Source organism: Eimeria necatrix, genomic scaffold (genome assembly GCF_000499385.1).
Source record: "Eimeria necatrix Houghton genomic scaffold, Enh_scaff204, whole genome shotgun sequence".
Classification (NCBI taxonomy): domain Eukaryota; phylum Apicomplexa; class Conoidasida; order Eucoccidiorida; family Eimeriidae; genus Eimeria; species Eimeria necatrix.
The window spans coordinates 18,890-40,451 of NW_013652667.1; the positions used below are offsets into that span (position 1 = coordinate 18,890).

Consider the following 21,562-nt stretch of genomic DNA (forward strand, 5'->3'; position numbering starts at 1 on the left):
ACAACTGCAGCAGGCATAACCACAGCTACAGTCACTGCGCCGGAGAAAGCAGCAGCAGAAACTGCTGCGCAGCAGCGGATAGACAAGCCAACTACAGCTCTGGAAGGGCCTAATATGATGCTTCCGGAGGCTCGGTAAAATCAGCGGGAGCAGCAGTTGAACTGAAGCATCGGCGGCAGCAGCAGCAAATGCAGCGAAAGCCAAAAGGATCGCTGCTGCAGCAGCTGCTGCTGAAGCATGACCAGGAGCAGCATATTGATTCCAGCGATGAGAGCGGCAACTCGGACTGTAGCAGGAAGGCATCCTCGAAGCGGCAGCAGCAGCAGCAAGAGCAACTGCAGCAGAAGCAGCACGCAAAGAGAAGGGCTCTACTGCGGGCTGCAGCAAACGCAGCATCAGAGGGAGCCGTGGAGTGCCTGTACACTTGGGGCCCTCTCCAAGTCGCTTCCGAAGGGCCACCGTCTGCATTTTGCTGGCGCTGTGGCAGCGGCAACAGCAGCAGCAGCAGCTGCAGCAGCAGCAGCAGCATTAAGAGTGCATCAGGGACTCCCTACCGTCGCCTCAGGCGTTGTTTATTGGAGCAGCGCGAAGAATGTGAGCCAGCTACTGCCCCTGAGTTGTCTGCAGCAGCAGGGGAGAGTGGAAAGGTACAAGCTGCTCCTGCAGCTCCTGCAGCAGCAGCTGCTCCCCCTGCAGCACCTGCAGCAGCAGCTGCCACAGCTGCAGCAGACGCAATTAGTCAGGCCTCTGTATCATGCGCTGCGGATGATGCGGTAGTAGATACTACTTCGACAGCAGACGCAGCAGCAACGGATGGAACAGCAGCGGCTCACACGGCCGCAACAGAAGCAGCAAAGACTGCGGCAGCAACAGCGCAGCACATCTGCGGCTGCAGGAACGTTTTCGGTGCTCTTTTGGAGGCCAACGGCCCTGGACGCCTTCGCCTTTCTCTTGTAGCTGCTGAGCGTCCGTTTACAGCACCAGCTGCAGCAGCCGCAGCAGCACCAGCAGCAGCCACAATAAACGCAGTGGCAGCAGCAGGAAAGTCAACAGAGAGTGCTAATGAAAGCGACACAGCAAGCATGCCAAGAGTAGTAACAGGGACAAGAGCAGCTCCTGTTGCTCCTGAAGCAGCGGGAGCAGCATCTGCAGTAGCGGGAGCAGCACCTGCAGCAGCAGCAGCAGCAGCAGCAGCAGCGGCTACTGCTGCTGCTGCTGCTCCCCGCGTCGCTGCCACGTGCATTCTACGGGCAGATGCTGCAGCGAAGACTTTAGGCTGCGACTTGCTGCAGCTGCTAACAGCTAAGCAGCAGCTGTTGCCGCTTTGCCTCCGCGCAGCGCTACTCCATGCTACATCTGCAGATGCACCTGTTGCTGGTGCTGCTGCCTCTGCCGATGATTCCGATGCCCCACAAGCAGCAACAGCAGCAGAACAGGAAACAGCATCTGCAGCACCAGCAGCAAGAGGCTGTAGGCGGAAGGCGTCAATGCGCAAGAAGCGGAGCAGCGCAGCTGCCGCGGAGCCTTTTGAAGGCCTAGTACCCTTTGGCAGCAGCAGCAGCAACAACAACAAAGGGTGGCTGTGGTCGATTGAGGTCTCTCTGTGCCTAATGACAAGACGCTGTGGGCGTCCCCGCGATGTGTTCCCTCTTTACTCGGAGTGCAGAGTCAAAGCAGCACAGTGGTCAGCTGCTGCCGCTTTTGTTGCTGCTGCGGCTGCCCATGACGGCGGCAATGCTGCTGTTGCTGAAGAAACTGCCACTGCTGCAACAGCTGGCCTTCCTAGTCATGAGGGCTACGCTGGCTTTGTTGTTGTTGCTTCTGCCGCTGCTACTGCTGCTGCTAGTGCTGCTGGCGCTGCCGCTGCTGCCGTAGCTGCTGCTGCTCATCTGATTGCTTCCTGCTGCACGATATGTTATGCAAGTGGTACAGGCACTGGGGTTCTCATGGCTCCTTCTAGTGGCGCAACTTCTGCTGCCGTTTGCGAGACTGTGCTGTTGGGTTGCTGCTGCAGGTTGTTCGGGCGGATGTTGGGTCAGGCTTCGTTGCTGCCAGCAGCAGCAGCGGCAGGAGCAGCCGCACAAGGAGGCGCAGCTTTGCGCCACTTCTTCGTCAGCCCTTCTTTCATTTACAGCCTCGTCTCTCAGCGGCGTGTCCTGCATGCACTGCAGCTTCAAGAGAAGCACGGCAGTAGCAGCAGCAGCCAAAGCAGCAGCTCCAAGCAGCAACCCCCCAGCGACCACCGCAGCAGCAGTAGCGATACCTGCTCCAGCAGCAAGTGTACCTCTAGCAGCGACTCCACGAGTAGCAGCAGGAGCATTTCCAGCTGCAGCTGTGACAGCAAGCGCGTTGGCCCATTTGTGGGCGTAGAGTTCCTCAAGCCACCGGGGCTGCAGTGTTGCCTGCGCCCATATCAGCAGAGGGCGGTCCTGTTTGCCTTATCAAGAGAGTGGCGGCAATACATAAGCAGCAGCACCCGCATTGGCAGCAGCGAAAGCGTCAGGGAGTGGGAGAGGGTGCTTGGACGGCAGCAGCAGCAGCAGTTGCGAGCACTAGTGCACCAGCAGCTAATGCAGCAGCAAGTTAATCTGGTGTGGCATCGAGTCGTACTGCCTTCTGGTGCTGCTGTTTGGATCAACCACACAACTGGTCAGGTTGCTGCTGGATCCCTGGGACCACCAGCAGGACCAGCAGCAGAGGCAGAAGCAGCAGCCGCAGCAAGCGAGGCCTCAGTCGGATTTGACGTCCCAGGAGGTCTACTGTGCGACTCCATGGGTCTTGGAAAGAGTGTAGAGGTCCTAGCATTGGTTCTAGCGAACCCTAAGCCCCAAACAGCAGAAGTACCTGCGGCAGCAGCATCTGATGCAGCTGTGCCTACTGCTGACGCTGAGATCCAAGGAACATCTACAGATCAGGAAGAGGCGGCACAGCACGCTGCAACAACAGAAACAGCAGCGGCACCACCAAAGCAAGCTGCAGCAGCAGACCATAGTGCTGCCACCGTAGCAGCAGGGCCAGCTGCAGTAGCAAAGGCAGTTGCAGCAGCAGCGACAATACAGGGAACAGCTTGCCGGTGGGGAGATGAGATGCCGCCTGACGCTCGCATTTGCTGCATTTGTGGGCTTGACTCGCTGGGGCCCATGAATATAAAAGGGGGGATGCGGTGGGCTCCTCATGCGCCTGCGCGGAGACGTGTGCAGCAGCAGCAGCAGCAGCGGAAGCAGCAGAGGGAGCAGCAAGGGAAAGAAGCTTCGCTCCTGGCAGTCGTGCAATGCAGCTGTTGCCTCGCTTTTTCTCATGTGTTTTGTGTCGCCGATTCCCCGGGGGCGCCTGTATCGCTCCCCTTCATCTGCCCCTTTTGCGTTGCCCAACAGCAAGAAACTAAGGCTTGGAGCAGCAGCAGCAAGAGTCGCAGCAACACCAAAAGTGGCGACGGCGGTAGCGGCAGCATTGGTCCGAAGAGCAGCAACAGCAACGACAGCAGAAGCAGCCAGCTGCCAGAGGTGAAAGGAACCCTTTTGGTCTGCCCAGCAGCAATTGTAGACCAGTGGCGGCGCGAGGTGTCTGTCCATTGCAATGGCGCTCTCAAGGTCGCTGTCTACCCTGGCCTGAAGCCTGCGAGAGCCGCCTTAGCAAACACTGTGAGGCGTTACAGTGCCTATACCTTAGGCCCGAGGGCATGAATGGCCTTTTATTTTCTTGCCCGTGCTTGGGGTTCTGCGGCAGCAGCGCGCAGAGCTCAGCACTTTGGCCGCAGCTTCACAGGGTGGCTTCCATGAAGTGCAGCCGAGGCCTTGAGGCTCTCTGCCTGCGCTGTGCGCCTGCAGGTGCTCGCGGTCGCGCGGGCGGAGGCGAAATTTGTTTCGCCTGGCGTAGCGCCTGCTTTGCCGCGAGCGCGGTCTGGCAGGGGGGCTCCTGCTGCAGCGGCTGCGGCAGAGGGTGATACTTCTCAAGGCGGCCGTCCCTCTTTGTCTGTACCTGCTGCTGCAGTGGAAGCAGCAATCGGAGGGCCACCACAAGGACCTCACGTGCTCGCGTCGCAGCTGGTTGAGCATGACCTAGTAATAGTGCCCTTTGATTCGCTGCAGCAGGAAGTTTGGTTCTCCCCGCCACTCAACTTCAGCAACAGCAGCAGCAGCAGCAGCACGAACACCAGCAGCAGCATGTCTCTGCGAGGAGTTAAACGGTACCGCAAGCTCTTTTCCCCTATTTTGGGAGTTCGCTGGTGGCGACTTGTCATAGATGAGGCCCAGCTAGCTGGCGGTAACCTGCTGATGCTGCTTCTTGGGTTGTTGTTGCTGCTGCTTCTTGTTTCTGCTGCTGCTGGAGCTGCTGCTTCTTCGTACAGGCTTTGCGTATATAGGCTTGGCCTAAGCTCTGTGCTGCAGTACCTCATTCTGTTCTCTCCGTTTCAGGCACTGTGTACACCTAGCCCTTATGTCCTAAGGCCCAAACCGAAAGCTAAGATGCTACTTTATTTGTCTTTTTCGATTCCACTGCAGGCTTTAGCGGGGCTGCCCGGCTTTGCCATTCTATAGAAGCCGTTCACCGCTGGTGCGTCTCTGGCACCCCGCTGCTAGACGAGTTAGCTGCAGAAGGGCCCCAGGGGGCCCTCTGGGGGAGCCCTCATGCACCTCGAGGTTCGCTGCTGCCCAAGGAGCTCGCGGGTCTCCTGGCCGCCCTTCGTTTCTCTGCAGATTCTCCCCATCTGTCTTCGCCCTGTTTGCTTCAGTGAGCGCCTACAGCCTAGGCGTGGTGGGGACGAAGCTGCATTAGGGCCCCAGCGTGCTTGCTTGGTGGACTTGCCGCAGTTTCTGCTGTAGCGTTTCCCCACGGCTGCGTTTCCGTGGCTTGAGGGCCAGGGCCTAGGGCTCTGTGTTTCTTATATCGGGGTTTATTTGTAGGCGAGCGTTTCAGGGCCTTTCCTTACCCCTTGCACAAGGCGCCCTAGAGGACGACTGCTTAGTGAAGAGCAGTAGCAGCAGCAGCAGCAAAGACAGCAGCAGCAGCTGTGGAGGCACTGTGGAGGCTCGTGTTGGCCCGCAGTGGGGCCTCACGGGCTTCGCGCTAAATGCTGCTGTGGATTTGTTGGCTCCTCTTATCTGGCGGACGGACATGAGCGGTGACATTTGCAGTGAAGAGCCCAAGGAGAAGGCGTAGAGTTTAGGCCGCCTAGCCTGGAGTTTACCTTTAAGATTTGAAGCAAAGCGTACTGATTTGCACTTTGTAGTTCTTGGCTCAAAGCTTAGCACACACGTTTTACGCTAAAGCCTACCTTTCCAATCCTTGGAGTCCACGGTGTGTGGTTTATGTGTCAGAGGTAGCTGAGGAGCTAGGGGTACCCCCTCCCATAATACACGATGTGTATGTCGAATTGGGGCCTGTGGAGCGCTTCTTTTACCAGCGGCAGCAGCGGGCTGTAGCACAGCGTGTACAGCGGCTGAGCAGTCGGCAGCAGCAGCTGCAGCAGCAGCAGGCGCAGCAGGCGGGGAAGGGAGCTGGCACGGCAGCAGCAGAAGCAGCAGCAGCGTCTGCTGCTGCTCGAAGGGCGCACATGGCGGCTGCGCTCTCTTCACAAATGGTTGGGATGCTACTGGTGCTGCGGCAGGCAGCAAACCATCCTCAGCTTGGGGCCCTTGGCCTCAGCAGTCGACGAAGCAACAGCAGCAGCGGCAGCAGCAGCACATCTACTGCAGCAAACCGGAAAACCGATGCTTTGGAGGGGCTTGGCCGCTACATGTCGATGGATGAGGTCCTCTGCCGCCTTCTCGCCGATGCTCGAGTACACCCTAATTCATAAATTCCTTTAAGCCTCACTGCTGAACCCTGAACCTTATTCGCAGACTTTATTACCTTTTATTAGACATAAAGCCCAAATTTTAAAACGTGGGCCCTCACCAATACTCCCTTTTGCATTTCTGTGGCTTTATGCTAAACGAGAAACCCTCCACAAGCCTCAAGCCAGCGTTTGCCAGGGGCACATGAGGCTGTACCTCGTGGAGCTTAGGCTGGAGCCCTGGGCGTTCAGGTGGAGCTTGAAGAGGCGCTGCGGGCGTATTGCGCAGAAGTGAACGGAGTTGCTGGGCTGTCACTGTTGGAGGGCCGGCCAGCTCGTGCTGCTCTGCTTTACCTGTAAGTGTGTCAGGGTTAAGGGCTAATGGCTCAGCGCGCGCAGGCTAGGGTTGCTTGTCCACACTCGTGTCTCTGGCAGGATCGAGATATTAGAGTTTCGAGTGCGAATTATTATTAGCTGTAGTTTGTGGCTGTGGGGTAGTGGATCGGCTCAAGGCTTTTGGCTTGTAGCTCGAGGCTATGCGAGTCTCAGGCACGTGCTGGAGCTGTCGCGGCGCTCTTTAGGGGGTGCCGAGCTGCCTCTTTCCATTGCTGCTCATTTGGGGAACCCCCAGGAAAATGTGAGGCCGCTGATTTTAAAGCCCAGCCTCTTAGAGCCACTCATTGCTGGCCGACACCACATAGACAAGTTGCAGCAGATACATGCGGCCTACAACCTATACGACACACTCTCTATGGCCGCCTTCCCAAGCGGCCTTTCCCACAGCGCAGCAGCCAATGAAACATCTCCTGAGCGGGCAAGCAACAGCAGCCCAGCTGCTCCTCGGGAGGGCAAGCAGCATTCGTATGACGCAGAAGCCACGGACCATAATGGTGCGTGCTTTAGCGGCAGCAGCAGCAGCAGCAGCTCAAAAGAGCAGGGATACGAAATTCAGCGGCAGCCGCCACAGGACAATGTCGCCGGTTCTGCAGGGCGAGCAGGGGGAGAAGCAACGGCAAGCTCAAGCGCCCCAGCAGCCGACTCAGTAAGCGCAGAAGCAGCAAAAGCAGCAGCAGCAGCGTGGGATCTGTTCCAGCGGCTACGGGGCGAATACGCCTCGAAGGCAGTGGGAGAGCTCACGCGGGCAAGAGAGACTTTTCGCCTGCGATTCAGAGAGACAGAAAAGCACAGGACGGGTAGAACTTTATCCTGTGCTGGCGAAAAGGAAGCCCCAAAAAGGGCTGGCGGGGCTCCCCACAAACGCATGCAGCCCCGTGCAGCCACTGTGGGGGAATCCGCAGGAGGCCCTGGTACGTCAACCGGACGCACGGAGACAAAGGGGCCTGCAGGGTCTTCCGCAAGCAAAGCAGAGGGGAGCGTGGAGCCCGCAGCAATTCCTGAAGGATCTGCACGGCCATTATCTGCTGTAGAAGAGCCGCCGTTGTCCCAAGGAAGTGTTAGGGGGGTTCTCTGTGTCTCAGAGAAGGCTAGCGAGTCTGACTGTGCGGGAGAGAGCGCCTTGAAAGAATATTTGGAGGCCGAAAAATGGAGAAGGCGCATGGGAGGAGGCCGCTGGTTTGTGTCTTTTGCGACACTAGATGACGAACGCAGCCGGGCTGTAGCCCTCAGGTAGCCACGAGCCCTTAACTAGAGCCTGGCGACTTAACTCATTAGCTAGTGCTTCTGCTAGTTCGTGCCTCTGCAGCCCAGCCTCCAAGTGGCAAGGCAATAATCGGGCGCTGTTAAGACATTCCCACAGCCACTTGCATATTCCTTTTTCTTTGGGACTAAAAGTCTTATTTAGCAGTAAGAGTCTGGACTTTGTGGTGCAGAGTGCGGGAGGAGCTAGCCAACCTGCGCGGAGGCTCTTGCGGGGAGTACAGAGCCTCGCCAGTTCCCACGGGTTTTATAGGCCGCCGGCTGCACCTGGGAGGCGTCTCCACTTGCAGGGGCCTCGTAGGGGCCCTCGAGATGAGATTAGATGAACTCGACGAAAGGAGAGAACAACTCATCAAGGTACGTAGCTTAAGCACCGTAGGGGTCCCCTTAGCCGTGCGCTTTCGCAGTGGTTTCAGCAAGAGGGACCTGGGGCACCAGGCGGTACCAAAAAGGCCCCAGAGAGTAACAACGAAAGGGCCTATGGGTACGGTGGTCAAGGGCCCAAAAGGGGGCCGCCTGTTTAAGAACTCTTTGCTTGGCCGTTCGTGGTTTATGCCTACTTAGCGGGAGCATGCGACCCTTGCACTCGAAAATGCAGTACTGCAGGGCCTCATCACAGCTCTGTCACCCATAGGTGCACAAGCAACTCAGATTAGTGGGGGGCACCATTGGCCCCATTTGAGCTTAGAGCGCCTTCGTGGCCGGCACTTGCTATCTGCAAATTCTTTTGTTTTTGTCCTGCCGATGTGTCTGAGCCGCTTTGAAATAGTCGTTGAATAGTCGTTGAAGGCCCGGGCTTTATCTTGCGTCGCTTCTTTTGTATGTTCGAATGTGGGACTGGCTTTGGAATTCGAATTGTTTGCTGCTGCAGACGCTGGAAGCTCTTGACCACCACGGACGGCCCTCCGCAGATATGCAGGCAGCGTTTGGGGGCTGCCCGCGCTGCAACGAGCTGTGTCAGGCAGACTTGTACGAGCTGCGCAAGAAGCAGCAGCAGCGGCAGCAGCAGCAGCAGCGGAAGAGCCGCAACACGCAAATCTCCTTGCAGCAGCATCTCCTGTTGCAGCAGCAGCAACTGGCTGCTTCTGCCGCGTCCCCCAGGAAACGAAGAAAGAAAGGAGGCGCCGATGATGGCCCATTGTGTGGTCTGTGCTTCCACTGCACTGCCGCGCAACAGATCTCTGAGTGAGATCCTTAATTCCTAAACCCTTAGCGTTTTTGCATAGGGCCGCCCACCAAAACTTCATTCTTCTTCATGGCATGCCGTTGCATTCGTCTATTTTAATCCGTTGTTGTCATAGGCGTGGGATGTAGGGTTGAGGGTTTAGAGTTGAGGCTGCATGCTTTGTGGCTGCAGTTTGCAGTACTTCCTTTACAACCGCGTTTCGAAGAACCTCGACGTTGTAACAGCGGATCCTTCGAGCCTTAACATCGTAGGTCTTTCTTTATATCTACTGCTTATCATTTCGTATTAAGAGACGATGTTTTCGGGTTTAGGGCTTAGGGTGTGCAGTCTAGGGTTTGTGCTGCGTGCGGCTGCGTAGGAAGGATACCATCACTACGGCGACAGCGAGCTAGTCCGCTGCCTGCAGCTACTCAGCAGCTTGCTGCGCAAAGATGCATCTTTGGGCGGCCCTCAAGGAGGTCTTTTTGCTGCAGCAGCAGACGAACACTTGAAGGAACTGGAGTGTCTTAAACGGGTCAGCGTTGCAAATTTGGATCACTTAGCGTTTAGCCCTTATAGTCACCAGATGGATGGGCTGTTTGCTCGCCCTGTTGAAGCCTAGAGTTCGATTATTGTTGGCTTTTCATTCCATTCATGAAAGCGCCGAGACAACTTGAGAATTACAAGTTTGCATTGCTGTAGCAGGGGTCATCAGGTGCCGTTGCTTACTTACTAGGAAGCCACATAACTAAAAGCTGTGGCACACAAAAGCCTCTTATTTGTGCCTGTGGCATGCGGTTTAACATGTGGAGCTCCGTATTACTTTCTCAAAATGTTGCTGTTGTTGCTTTATTAGGAACTCTCTGCTGCTGGGAGCTACTTGCTGGGAAGCCGCGGCGTTCTTTCGGCCTTTGACGAGCTGGAAATGTCTGTTTCTAGGTTCTTTTTGAAGACCCCAGAGTGTGCACCGGAAGAAGCAGCAGCAGCCGGTGCAGGGGCAGTGGTAGGGGGAACAGCAGGTGCTCCTCCGGTAGGCGGAATGGCAGCTAAAACCACAGGCGCAGCAGCAGCAGCAACCGATGTGGCAGCAATAGATACAGCGGCAGCAGGCGCAGCAGCAGCAGGCACAGTAGCAACATGTGCAGCAGCAAGCGGAGCGTTCCCGTCCTCATCAGCACACCGAGCACGGCCACTGCCTGCGCCAGCAACAGCAGATGGCGCAGCAGGTGACGGCTTATCGCTACGTCAGGAGCTCCTGCAGCAGCGGTGCGCCTTGGGACCCCTGGAGGTGTCTTGTGTCCTTTCGCAGCTTCTGGGCGAGTTGAGCCTTTCTAAGAACCAAATCTCCGTGACGTTTACTCGTTATCAGTTTCTTAAGGGGCTTAAAGCCAAGGAACACAAGCCTGTTGTTGCGCCTGCTGCCCTTTCTGCTGCTGGCGGAGCTGCTAGTGCTGCTGCCGCGGCTACTGTTCCTGGAACAGCAGCAACTGCATACCATATTTGTGCAGCAGCTGCCGGTGAAAATGCCCATGCTCCTAACCTTTCTTCGCCAGCTGCTGCTCCCAGTCCTTTCCGTGCTACTACTGCTGGTGCTGCTGATGCTGTTGTTGATATTCGGATTAAAGATGGGGTTCCAACGGCTACAGACTGCAGCGCAGGGACAACAGCAACAAGCGCAGCAGGGAACAGCATCGGATGTGGTCCCTATAGAACTCTAGAAGCAATGGACAGGGCATCCCGTGCTGCCGCTGCTGCGCTCGCGAGGCAGCAGCAGAATCAGGAACAAAAAACTACACAGCAACAGCAGGAGCGACCACGCCTGAAATTAGAGCTGCAGTCGCAGCAGCAAATGCTGCCAGAGCAGAGCACAACAGTCAGAGCAGAGTTAGGGCAGCAGCAGCCGCATCACAAGGAGGGGGAGCTACAGGGCCGCATTCAGCAATCAGTTCAAGGCCAAGACCAGCAGCAGCTGGAAAAGCAGCAGCCACAGCAGCAGCAGCCGCAGCAGCACGAGGATGAGGACCCGCTGCGCTGCCCCATATGTCTGCAAAGAATGCAGGCTCGGGGATGTGTGGTGGTCCTGCCTTGTGGGCACTCGATGTGTTTATCGTGCCTGCAGAAGCTGCAGCAGCAGCAGCGCCAGCAGCAGCGCCAGCAGCAACAGCAGCGCCAGCAAGGTCCCATCCTAAAGTGTGCAATTTGCCGTCACCAATTTTGCCTATCAGATGCTGCCCTTGTTGCTTCTGCTACTTCGTCCACTGCAGCAGCAGCCGAGCAGCACAAAGATCAACTGCATCCGCAAGGTCCAAAGCAGCAACAGCAAACACAACAGCAAGGACTGCCTAGCCGCTCCCGCTCAGCCTCTCCCGAACGCATGCCTGCAGGCGCCGCGGTGCGCTGACTCGGTGCAGTTTTAGTAGCATCGCACTATTTGTGAACCGTCCATGTACCTTCAGGCACTTACTCGTAATGCTGAATGAGCACACATATGTGTACATATGTATGAACATACACATTGTACACGGCCTTACGTATGTGTACGTACAGTGTGTATCTACACATCACATGTATATGTGTGTTCTATAACTTCCAGCTGACCAGCCTGCGCGCCCTTGCAGACTGGTGTCGGTGTACTTAAAAGCACATTCTGCGTGTGGTTTGCTTATGTTGAGAGGGCTGCTCTTCTTCTGTGGCTGCGCCGGCGATTTACACCGGAAGCTGTGATTGTGACTACTGCTGTGTGACTACTGCTGTTGACTCTCTTGCTGCTGCAGGAAGGCCGAGGTGGCCAGGGGCCACACTCCGCGAAGTTTGCTGCTGTCATCAACAAAATTGTAGAGCTGGTGGGGACCCCGCAAGGCGCGAAGGGAGCCCTGGGGTCCCCAGGGTTGACCCCCAGTAGCACGGAGCAGCCGAACCAAGCCTTGAAGCATTCTAGGCCACGAGACCTGCAGCAACGGCTGCAGCAGCGGGATGGAAGCCAGCAGGTGCAAATTCTGCAGCAGCCGCTGGAGCCGCAGCAACAGGAACAAGAAGGTGAAAAAGTGTTAGTGTTCTCCGAGTGGCGAGAAGTGCTGCTGCTGCTTCGTTCCTCTCTGCGCCAGTTGAATATCAGCAGCTTGTGCTACTACGGGTCTCGGAAGGAAGTAGCAGCAATAAAAGCCTTCAGCAGCAGTACCAGCGAAGGGGGTCCCCAGGTGCTGCTGTGCTGCCTGCGAAAGGCTGGAAGGGGCCTCAACCTCACAGCTGCTCGCTACGTTCTCTTTGTTGACTTCCCCCTCAACGCAGCAGAAGAGACGCAGGCCATCGGCAGGGTGTACAGGATCTCACAAACAAGGCAAACGCACGTCTGGAGGTAGCAAACGATAAACCCTAAAATCTAAGCCGCAATCCCTAAATTGTATATATCTGAAGCGTGTTGTGCACTGGCGCTGCTGTTCTTAGCTTGAGGAGAGGCCAGCCTCTGTACAGACACAACGCTGATTTGGCTAGCTCAGCGCTTCATGAGAAGGGTTTAGCGTTTAGGGTTTCCGCTGCAGGTTCATTGTTAAGGACACCGTGGAGGAGCGAGTAGCGCAACTGCGCCGAACCCGCAAGGCCTCAAAAAGTTCCAGCGAGGCCCTACTCTGCGAGGTACTGTTTACCCAGGGCCAGAGCCCAAGCGTAAATTAAAGCCTGATAACCACTAAAGCTTGGATGGTAAACGTAAACACATAACTGGAATGCAGCCGCTAGTTTGCAACTCGCAAGCCATTGGGGAAGAACTTAACTTAACATTTAGCTCTGACTCTGAGCGCGAATCCCCAGCAAGGACTATCAGAAGATCAGAAGAGCACCGGGAGCTTTTCTAGAGCGCTGCTTATGAGCAGCAGGAGCTGTGCATTGCTGGTGGCTTTGTTTCAGCAGCAGCAGCAGCTACCTCCCGTTTCACTGTTGTCCTCTGCTTCAGCGACTTTCCCTCGAAGACCTCCACCAGCTGTTGCAGGTCGAGGAGGAAGCAGCGGCTGCTGCTCCCAACTGTACCTCAACCACAACAGCAGCTGCTGCAGAGCCAAGCACTGCTGCAGCCGCTGCCGCTGCGTGTGACGCGGCGTCAGATGCCGCCGCGTCCCCCAGAAGTAGCCCTCTGGGGTCACCAAAAGCAGCAAGTGGAGCACAAGCAGCAGCAGCAGCCACATCAAGCTGCCCCTTTGTTGGCCTGCTGCCAGGTTGTGGGGCCACAGAGGACAGGGACTACGAGGAAGCACTGTGGGAGCGCGCAGCAAAGACAGTAGAAGAGGATAGAGCGGAGGCCCTCGAAGTTGCCCTCGGGGGATTTTTGACTGAAGAGGACTTGGTGCTGCACGAGCAGCAGCAGCAGCAACAGGAGCAGCAGCATCAGCTTGAGCGGCAACAAAACCAAAGCAAGCGGAGGTGCACAAGGGGCCCAGTAAAGAGGGCAGCTGACGCAGAGACCTTGCATGCAGCCCCAGGCTAGCTACGGTTGGGGGGCCCCTAGCATGGGTAACTAGCTGTGGCGAGCTACTTGAGTGCACGGGACCTTTGACACATGCAGCTGAAGCCCCCTGCCGTCACAACTTACAGCTAGCTGTTGCAGCTAGCTTCGGCCTGCCAGATGAGACCATCCACAGGAAACGGCGGTGGGAGCTCCAAGAAGGTGCAGAGAGGTGGGCCGACGCGGGGAGCCACTCTTCTACACGGCTAGCTAGCAGCAGCTGAAATAGCGAAGAACATAACTTGGAACGAAAAGAGGCGTAGCTACGCAGCGAAAATCGAGGGGTCTCCTAGCTAGCTAGCTAGCTAGCTAGCTAGCTGGTTAGCAGCTAGCTAGCTAGCTGCAGGGAAGAATCACTTTGTATTACGTTTAACAACTTGTCTCTTGGCAAACTCTCTGCTGGACTCAATAACAAGCCTCACTGAGTGGATCCAGAGGGAAATGTTGTGCCCGCAAGCGCGCAACCATACGATACAAACGAACGACAAACAAACGAAACATTGGGGGAAAACGGTGTCAGTGAAAACCCGAAAAGGCGCGCAAGCAGGAGGAACCCGTTATGCGTGTTTCTTATATATATAGGTGTTCCGTGTAGTTATGTACATTTCTACGTATCCATATGTATATATACCATATGTGTATATGCCAATGATGCGTACAGGACATCTGTACATCTACATACACGTACAAATGAACATTATATATATATTTGTATACATATACGAATGCGTGTATATTCGCACGTATATACATAAACATGTATGAGGTCCATCTGGGACTGAGTGAAGCCCGTGAGGACTGGACTACAGCTGTATCGCCACTAACAGCGTTCACTCAGCGCGGCCGCCTGTGGGGCAGCACGACTGAGAGCGAAGGGCTCTAGCGGCAGCTGAAGCTGAAGTGCGGAGGCGCAGCGCTGCGGTTTAGGGTTACCAACAGCAGACCCTAGGCTGCACTAGACTGCAGGTATCACGGTGCAGTGCAGTCTTGTGAAGAGATGAGTGAACGGAGAAGGAGCGGGCTCCTTCGGGCCTTGAGTTTCTACTACATTAGATTATCCAAGGCGTTGCATCATTTGGGAGGCTTGGCGGGGCACTAAACTCTGCACAAACTGCCGCTGCCAGCGAAACGGAAGCAGCAGCAAAGTGTGGCTGGTGTTGCTGCCGCATTGCAGCTGTAGCGGGAGACACAGCGGCCAGGCAGCAAAGCCAACAGGCAAATAGTAAAAAAACCTTCCAAAGAACCGGCAAATTTTTCGAAGGGAGTGTGAAACGGTCTGCAGTGTATGCTCTAGCCAGCGCCCGTACTGCTCTCGCTGTGGTAGCCGCTGCTGCAGAACTACAGCATCACCTAACTTGCTGACATCAAAAACGTCACAGAGCTCACTTATAAGGGGTATAGGCAAAGCTTAAGGATAAGAACAAGCGCTAAGGACAAACAAAGCGGAAAATTAAAACGAAACAACCACAACAGCACATGCTGGGAGGGCCCCGTGTACCCACCGGCGCCCCGCGCAGTGACTGCAGGCCCCCGTAGGGGCAACGGGGTGGGGGGCTGTTTGTTTTGTGTTTCGTTTGCTCGGCTTTTATACGTTTTAGAGTTATTTTACTCTAAACTTTAAATAATGCGTGATTAAGCACAAGCTGCAGCAGCTGCTGCCTTTTGCGGCACGCCAGCTACGACGGCAGCCCTCGGGATTCGTTCAGCAGCGACAGCAGCAGCAGCGACGAAGGTGTCAAGTATAGCACCCACAGCGGTCTGCTGTACTCAGTTTGCTTTATTGTTTAGCTGCTGCAGCAGCAAGCCCGCAGAAGCTGCAGCTCTTGCTGCAGCTGAAGGGCACAGTCTGCCGTTGGAGGGGCCCCCTGGTGCTGCTTCGTGACTTCACTTCCATCCTTTTTTCGATTCGTTTGTCTGAGTCCCTCTGAGCCTTATAGGCGCGCTCCAAAGGAGCTTTTTTGGACCAACCAATCTGCTGTTTCTCTGCTGTTTCTGCTGCCGCCTTGCCAACGCACAGTTGCAGCAGGGCCCACCGCAGCCCCAGCAGCAGGAGCTGCAGCAGCTGCTCCTCTAGGTACACGATGGGCTGCCCGGAAGGCGCAGCTCGCCGCCGAATTGGACACAAGGGCTACTTTCCAAAACCAGCACTTGTTTTCTGCAACGGCACTGGGAGAGGCAGTAGCAGCGATACAGCAGCAGAGGCCGTGGGCGATTGCTAGTTGGAGAGATGTCCCAAGTGGACACGCTGCTGCAGCAGCAGCTTTTGCTGCAGCAGCCGCAGCCGCTTGTTTCCGTTGGGGAAGACGGGACAGAGGGAGCAGTAGCAGCAGCACCTGCCGGTGCGCTTGCTGCTGCAGTCGCGCCGCCCTGGCTGCCTCCTGCTGCTGCTGCAGCTGCAGCGGACGGAGACCAAACCACTACGGCAAGCTGTACGCCCACCTCTTGCTGCTCCTGTCCGGGTACTGGCGGCAGCAGCAACGGCGGCAGCAACAGCACCAGCAAGACCCTAGCTGTGGACTCTGCTGCAGCAACAGACCCTTCCAACACGCCTGAAGCAGCAGCAGCAGCTGCTGCTGCTGCTTTTTCTGTTGTGGATTCGCCGACTCTCCTCCAGCAGGCGGCAGGACAAGACAGTGCTGCTGCTGCCAGCAGCAGCAGCAGCGGCGTGCAGGAAACTGAAGCAGCAATCGTTGGTGCTGCCACTGCTGTGGAAATGCCGGCCGCAACGGATACACAGAGCAGCGAGGCTGCCGCTGCAGTGTCAACAGCAGAAGCTGCAGCAGCAGCAACGGAAGCACAAGCCACAACGGACGCGGCGGCAACGGGAGCCGCAGAGGCGGCAGCAGCAGCATCCCCTCCTGTTGTTGTGGAGGAGGTAGCAGCAGCAGCAGTAAACAGCGCCCGTATGACTGCAGCAACAGCTGCAGCAGAAGGGCAAGCCGCAGTCGATTTTACCTCAGCAGCAGCAGCACCTGCTGCTGGTGATTTGGGTGCTTCCAATGCAGCAGCAGCAGCTGCTGCGGAAGCAGCAGCATCAGCTGTAGGGTCGCTGGGACCGCAGCTGCTCGGCTCGGATCTGCGTCTTCTGCTGCAGCAAGAGTCCCTGAACCTGCTGCAGGCAACCCAAGCAGCAGCAGCATCGGCCAAGGAGGCAGCAGCCTCAGCGGACTTGGCAGCAAAACACGCAGGCGTAGCAGCAGATGCTGTGGCGCAGCTCGCTGCTGCTGTGCGCTACTGCAGGCGTCCAATTAGCAGCAGCAGCAGCTTCCCCACAGCAGCAGCAGCCGCACCGCAGGCTCCCAAGCGCGGCAACGGCGGAAGGGCGCCAAGGTCAAGAGGAGCAAAACGCGTGCGGGGGCAGCAGCCTGCTGCCTCCAGCAGCAGCAGCAGCGCCGCCGTAGCAGCAGCAGCAGCGGAAATGTCAGGGACGGCATCTTCCGCTGCGCCATCCGCAGCAGCTGCTGCTGCAGCAGAGCAGCAGCATCAGCATGAGGGCTGCTGCAGTGACGGCGGGGAGGGAGCCCGCGATGCGGTGCGATGTTCGTCTGCGACTGCATTGTGGCTGGAGGAGAGAGCAGCAGCAACGGCAGCAGCGGCAGCAGCGTTGCTTCAGGAGCAGCAGGGCAGCAACAACGCCCAGTGGAACAGCGAAGCAGCAGCAGCTGCAGCAGCTGCTGCAGCAGGTGATGCGAAGTTTCTAAGTGATGTGCCAGGGGTTTCTTTCAGGGCGACTCCTCATTGTGGCTGGCGCTTTCGCTGGAAAGACACTGAGACAGGTATGGGTTTAAGCGCAAGGGTTTAGGGTTTAGGGTTCATGTAAATGGATCCTTCTGCGGGCTTACGGCCTGCGACTGAGGGTGCCCTGGCGGGGAATTGCAGCTCTGTGATTTCGGGGTAAGGGGTTCAAGTTTAGAATGTAAGGTTTAAAATTTAGGGTTTAGGGTTTAAGGTTTGGGGTTTGCGCAGGGCGAGAGTACTCGCGCTGCTTTTCAGTCAACAAGTTTGGGTTTCTGAGGGCCAAAACTTTGGCTGAGTCGATTGCTAAGGAGCTCAAGGAGGGTAAGTTTACTTTGTAAACCCTAAACCCTAAGCCACAGGCGCTAGCGTGCAGAGCGCCAGTGTCGCGGCGCTAAATTGAATAGGCGAGTTCCCGAAGGCCGTCCAAACCCTAAACCCTCGCGTCTATCGAAAGCAGTTTGCTGCGGTAGATCCAGTGCGTGGTGTTGCTGCTGATGTGTTGTGCCGCAGCGGCAGCTGCAACGGGTGATGCGGACTTGGCTGCCCAGCTACAGCAGCAACAGCAGCAGTGCGGGGGCCCTCTCTCCTCGGAGGACGATTTTGCGGCTGCAGCAACAGCAGCAGCAGCAGCGGCGTGCAAGCAGCAACAGCAGCAGCAACAGCAACAACGGCTGCAAAGCGGAGTTAAGGGTGTTGTTTTTGAATCGACGCGGGGCTGCTGGCGAGGTGTTGTCACAGATAAGGCTACTGGGAAGCAGGTACGTTTGTGGCAACTGCAGCAGCAGTGGCAGCAAGCGCAGCTGCAGGAGCAGCTGGAGCAGCCTCAGCAGCAATGATTTTTGGTGTTTGCGGTGGCGGTGTGCTGCTGCTGCAGGTTGTGCGGCGCTTCAGCGTACGTAAGTATGGCCACGCAGATGCCCAAAGAAGGGCCGAAGAATTTTGCCTGCAGCAGCAGCAGCAGCAGCTCCTGCAGCTGGCAGTGCAGTCGGAGGCAGCAGCGGCTGCAGCTGCAGCAGGTGCGAATCCTACCATGTCTTTTATTGACTACGACCCGAAGCTGCTGCTGCTGCCGGAGATGGCAGTCCAGCAGCAGATGCTGCTGCAGCTGAAACGAGAAGCAGAGCTGCAGCAGCAACAGCAGGCCCTCGGTGTAGCAGCAACAGCAGCACCTCCTTCAGATGTTGCAGCTGCTCCATCGGGGTCTCCAACACAGCCTTTGCTGCTGGGAGCGCAGCAGCTGCTGCAAGAGAACAGTAGCAGCAGCAGGGAGCCAGCAGAAGACACCAACAGCAGCGAGGCGTTGCTGCGGCAGCAGCAGAGGCTGCTGCTGCAGCATGAGCTTCTGTTGGCATCGTGCGCCGGGCAGCAGCAGCAGCAGACGGACGCCGGAGTGAAGGATACGGCTGCTGCTGCTGCTGCTGCTGCTGTGGGGCAGGACCCGTTGCACTGCTTCTCGCTGCCGCTGCAGGACTCCGGTTTGCTGCTGCAGCAAGCAACAGATAGTTCGGCACTGCAGCTGCTGCCCCTGAAGGACGGCCAGCAGCAGCAGGAGCTCACTGAGCAGATTCAGCAGCAGCTGCTGCAGCAGCAATTGCTGCAGCAGCAGTTACTTCAGCAACAGCTACTGCTGCTGCAACATGCCGATGCTCAGCAGGTCCTGAAGACCGAACAGCAGCAACAGGCGCAGCAGCAGCAGCAGCAAGAACTGCAGCAAGGTCTGCAGCAGCAACAAGAGCCACAGCCACTTCAGGAGCAGCAGCAGCAGCAGCTGCTGCTGCAGCATCAGCCACAGCAGGAACAAGGAGAGCCGTGCCTGGCACCGGCCACGACGCAGCAGCAGCAAGATGCTGCAGCAGCGGAAGCGACCGCAGAATAGTAACGGAGTGCTCAGAGCCTTTTACTGAATCAGCAGCAGTAGCAACGACTTAATGGGGGAGGCCTTGCTGCTGCATAATAGCTGAGCAGCTGTTGCTGCTGAGTCAGGCAGAGCACATCCAGCGGCGCCGACTCCTGCGCCGCTGCTGCTGCTTCTGCTGCGGTCCCAGCAGTATGCTGGGGTGTCAACAATAGCAGCAGCAGGGGCTGTCGAGAACTACGTAAATTCCACCGCTCGTAAGCCATTTACGAAACTGAGAGTCAAATAGGGAAATTATGTCAGCAGCAGTTGCGGTAGCGGCTGCTGCTGCTCCAGCAGCTGCGAGGGGCCCCTTGGACCTCAGGGCGTTTGGGACGGCGCCCAAGCGCCGCTCCTGGTTTGCTGCTGCTGTTGCAGGTCCTGCTGCTTGCTGTTGCAGCTCCTGCTGCAGCAGCACGCAGCAGCGGCAGAAGAAGCCACTAGTTGGCTATGCCTTTTTCTTAACCAACATGACTTTGCTAGGTTTATCTGTTTCTTACGTGTCCACATATGTAGTGCTGTTGTGGGCGATGCTGCTGCAGCTCTGCTGCTGGTCGAGCACGGGCTGCTGGTTGTGCTGCTGCAGCGCTGGTCGCAGTAGCTGCTGCTGCATCCCCACAGGTGCAGCTGCATGTGCTGCTGCTGCTACTGCTACCAGTTCTCCAGCTCCCGCGGCCCTTTGTCATAGGGCAGCTGGTTCTTCCTGAGTTTGGCTTTAGGGTCATCCGCGAAGAGTTTGTTCTTTAGGGGGTCCCTCACCTCTAAGTTGTTCCTTGCTGCATCAAAGCGGTAGGCGGTGCTGCTGTCGACAGCGAACGTGAGACCCCCTGTCATGAACCACGAGGGATCTGAGTCGTCTTCCTCTTCTGCTGCTGCGACGGCTGCTGCTGCTTCGGGTCCCTCCGCTGCTGCAGCGGCAGCAGCAGCAGCGGACTCAGCCACAGGGTGGCCCAGCAACGGCTCGGTCGCTCGCGCTGCAGCTTCCTTCGCTGCTTCTAAAGCTTTGTCTTGCTTCTTCCTGCTGCCGCTGCTGCTGCTGCTACTGCCGCTGCTACTGCCGCTGCTGCTACTGCTGGGTTTATTGCGTTTGTCGGTTTTGCTCTGCAGTTTTTGTAGCTGAGCGCAGTCGCAGCAGCAGCACAACGCAACGCAGCTTTCTCGGGTCTCGGGTTTATTGCCCAGTTAGGTATACAGTTTAGATATAGGGTTTTTGTCTACGATTTAGAGTTTGGGCGCACCTGTTGCCGGAATGCCTGCAACTTCTCCAGGGTCTCAGCCTGCCGCCTCTGGGTGCTCTGAGACCGCTGCTGCAGCAGCAGCAACCGACGTCGCTGTTCCGCAGGCGTCAGCAAGTCAGCGTCCGGCAAGGCAGCAGCAGCAGCAGCAATATCTTTGCGGGTGGGTGGCAGGGGTAGGGGACGACGGAAGGCTCTATGGCTCTCTTTGCTGCGGCTGCGGCTCCTGCTGCGGCTCCTGCTGCGGCCCCTGCTGTGGCTCCTGCTGGGGCTGCTGTTGCGGCTGCTGCTGCGGCTGCTGCTGCTATCATCCGTAATTTCAGGAGCCGTTGCTGCTGCTGTCTTGCCGCTACCGGCGGCAAGCAGAGCTATGCGGGCCTTGAGCCTCTCTGCTGCTGCTTCCTGCTGCTGCTGCCATGTCCCAGGAGGGGCTTCCTTCGAGAGTTTGGGGTCCTCCAGCAAGTCGTGGGCGCTAAGAACACCCTTACTCTTCGGCTGCTGCTGCTGCAGCTGCAGGTCTTCATCCTCCTCCGCAAAGGACAGCAGCGCAACTTTGGGGGCCGCTAGCTGCGGCCGTTTCTCCTGTTGCTCCTCTTCTTCCTCCTCCTCCTCCTGCTGCTGCAGCTGCTGCGGCAGAACCCTGGGCACAATGTCGCCAAAGGGGTCCCACACAACTTCCGTTCGAATTATTCGGGGGGGGTCCTTGGGCCTGTCGTTCTTGTCTATGGGCAGCTCCCCCATGCGCAGCAAATTGAACAGCGAGGTGCCACTTACTTTGCCAAACAAAGTGTACCTACCATTCAGACTGTCAGCTCTCCCTAAGGTGAAAAAGAACTGACTCCCCACCCGCGGAGCCGCGGGGGCCCCCTCGGGGCCCCTAGCGCCTGCTGGCGAGGACCCTTCATGGCCTTTCTTGTGGCCTCCCTGGGCCTCAAACGTCGTCGCCCCCAAGAGGCCGCGGTACCTGAATTTGAGTCTGGAGTTGAGCTCAAGGGTGAGGGGCCCCTCCTTGTGCTTGGGAGCCCCCGAGGGGCCCCCTGGGGGCCCCTCAGCGCCCACGTCGTCCTCCTCCGGGTCGTCATATATGCTGCTGCCGCCCGTGCCCGTGCCCGTGGGGTCACCTCCCTGAATTATGAAATTCGGAATGAGCCTGTGGAAGACTGTGTTGTCGTAGTAGCCCTCGAGACAAAGCTGCACGAAGTTGCGGCAAGTCCGGGGCGTCTCCCGCGGCCACAGGCTTATGTCCAGAGGCCCCATCGAGGTGTGCATCACCACTTTGCCCGCAGTGGAGGGCTCGTGCACGTAGACCTCCGACATCGCCGCGGCCCCGAAAGATCGCCAATTCTAGTGTTCTTCCTATTCTTGTTGCTGCTGTGGTAGCACTAGTATTAGTGTTAGTACTAGAACGAGTACTGGTATTAGTATTCGTATTACTTTAACTGTGAGTAATACAGTTATTGCTATTAGTGTGGGCGTGATGGCTGAAGAGCAGGTGGCGCGGAGTTGCCGCTGCAGCTGCTCAGCTGCTGCTACTCTTGCTGCTGCTCCGTAAGTTGTTGCTGCTTCCGCTGAGGCTGCTGATGCTGCTACTTGAGCTGTTGCT

At 57.2% G+C, this 21,562-nt stretch overlaps 4 protein-coding genes across 4 annotated transcripts; 2 read left to right on the forward strand and 2 right to left on the reverse strand.

The window, feature by feature from the left end:
- Nucleotides 1-188: 188 nt before the first annotated feature.
- Nucleotides 189-13,074, forward strand: ENH_00027620 (helicase, putative; the record flags this gene model as incomplete). The annotated part of the gene is made up of 16 exons (XM_013579941.1): nt 189-1,684; nt 2,015-3,641; nt 3,828-4,263; nt 4,503-4,731; nt 4,905-5,122; nt 5,319-5,782; nt 6,029-6,132; nt 6,326-7,402; nt 7,606-7,789; nt 8,304-8,617; nt 8,790-8,865; nt 8,977-9,132; nt 9,454-10,989; nt 11,372-11,952; nt 12,137-12,230; nt 12,547-13,074. The coding sequence occupies 16 exons, from the start codon at nt 189-191 to the stop codon at nt 13,072-13,074; spliced, it is 9,120 nt and encodes a 3,039-aa protein (XP_013435395.1).
- Nucleotides 13,075-15,319: 2,245 nt separating this feature from the next.
- On the forward strand, nt 15,320-18,706 carry ENH_00027630 (hypothetical protein, conserved; the record flags this gene model as incomplete). Its single annotated transcript, XM_013579942.1, has 4 exons — nt 15,320-16,868; nt 17,059-17,151; nt 17,341-17,588; nt 17,705-18,706. The coding sequence occupies 4 exons, from the start codon at nt 15,320-15,322 to the stop codon at nt 18,704-18,706; spliced, it is 2,892 nt and encodes a 963-aa protein (XP_013435396.1).
- A 339-nt stretch (nt 18,707-19,045) lies between these two features.
- Nucleotides 19,046-19,337, reverse strand: ENH_00027640 (hypothetical protein; the record flags this gene model as incomplete). Its single annotated transcript, XM_013579943.1, has 2 exons — nt 19,046-19,130; nt 19,225-19,337. The coding sequence occupies 2 exons, from the start codon at nt 19,335-19,337 to the stop codon at nt 19,046-19,048; spliced, it is 198 nt and encodes a 65-aa protein (XP_013435397.1).
- Nucleotides 19,338-19,375: 38 nt separating this feature from the next.
- On the reverse strand, nt 19,376-21,276 carry ENH_00027650 (cyclophilin, putative; the record flags this gene model as incomplete). The annotated part of the gene is made up of 2 exons (XM_013579944.1): nt 19,376-19,840; nt 19,963-21,276. 2 exons carry the CDS (start codon nt 21,274-21,276, stop codon nt 19,376-19,378), a joined length of 1,779 nt encoding a protein of 592 aa, XP_013435398.1.
- Between the last annotated feature and the right edge of the window lie 286 nt (nt 21,277-21,562).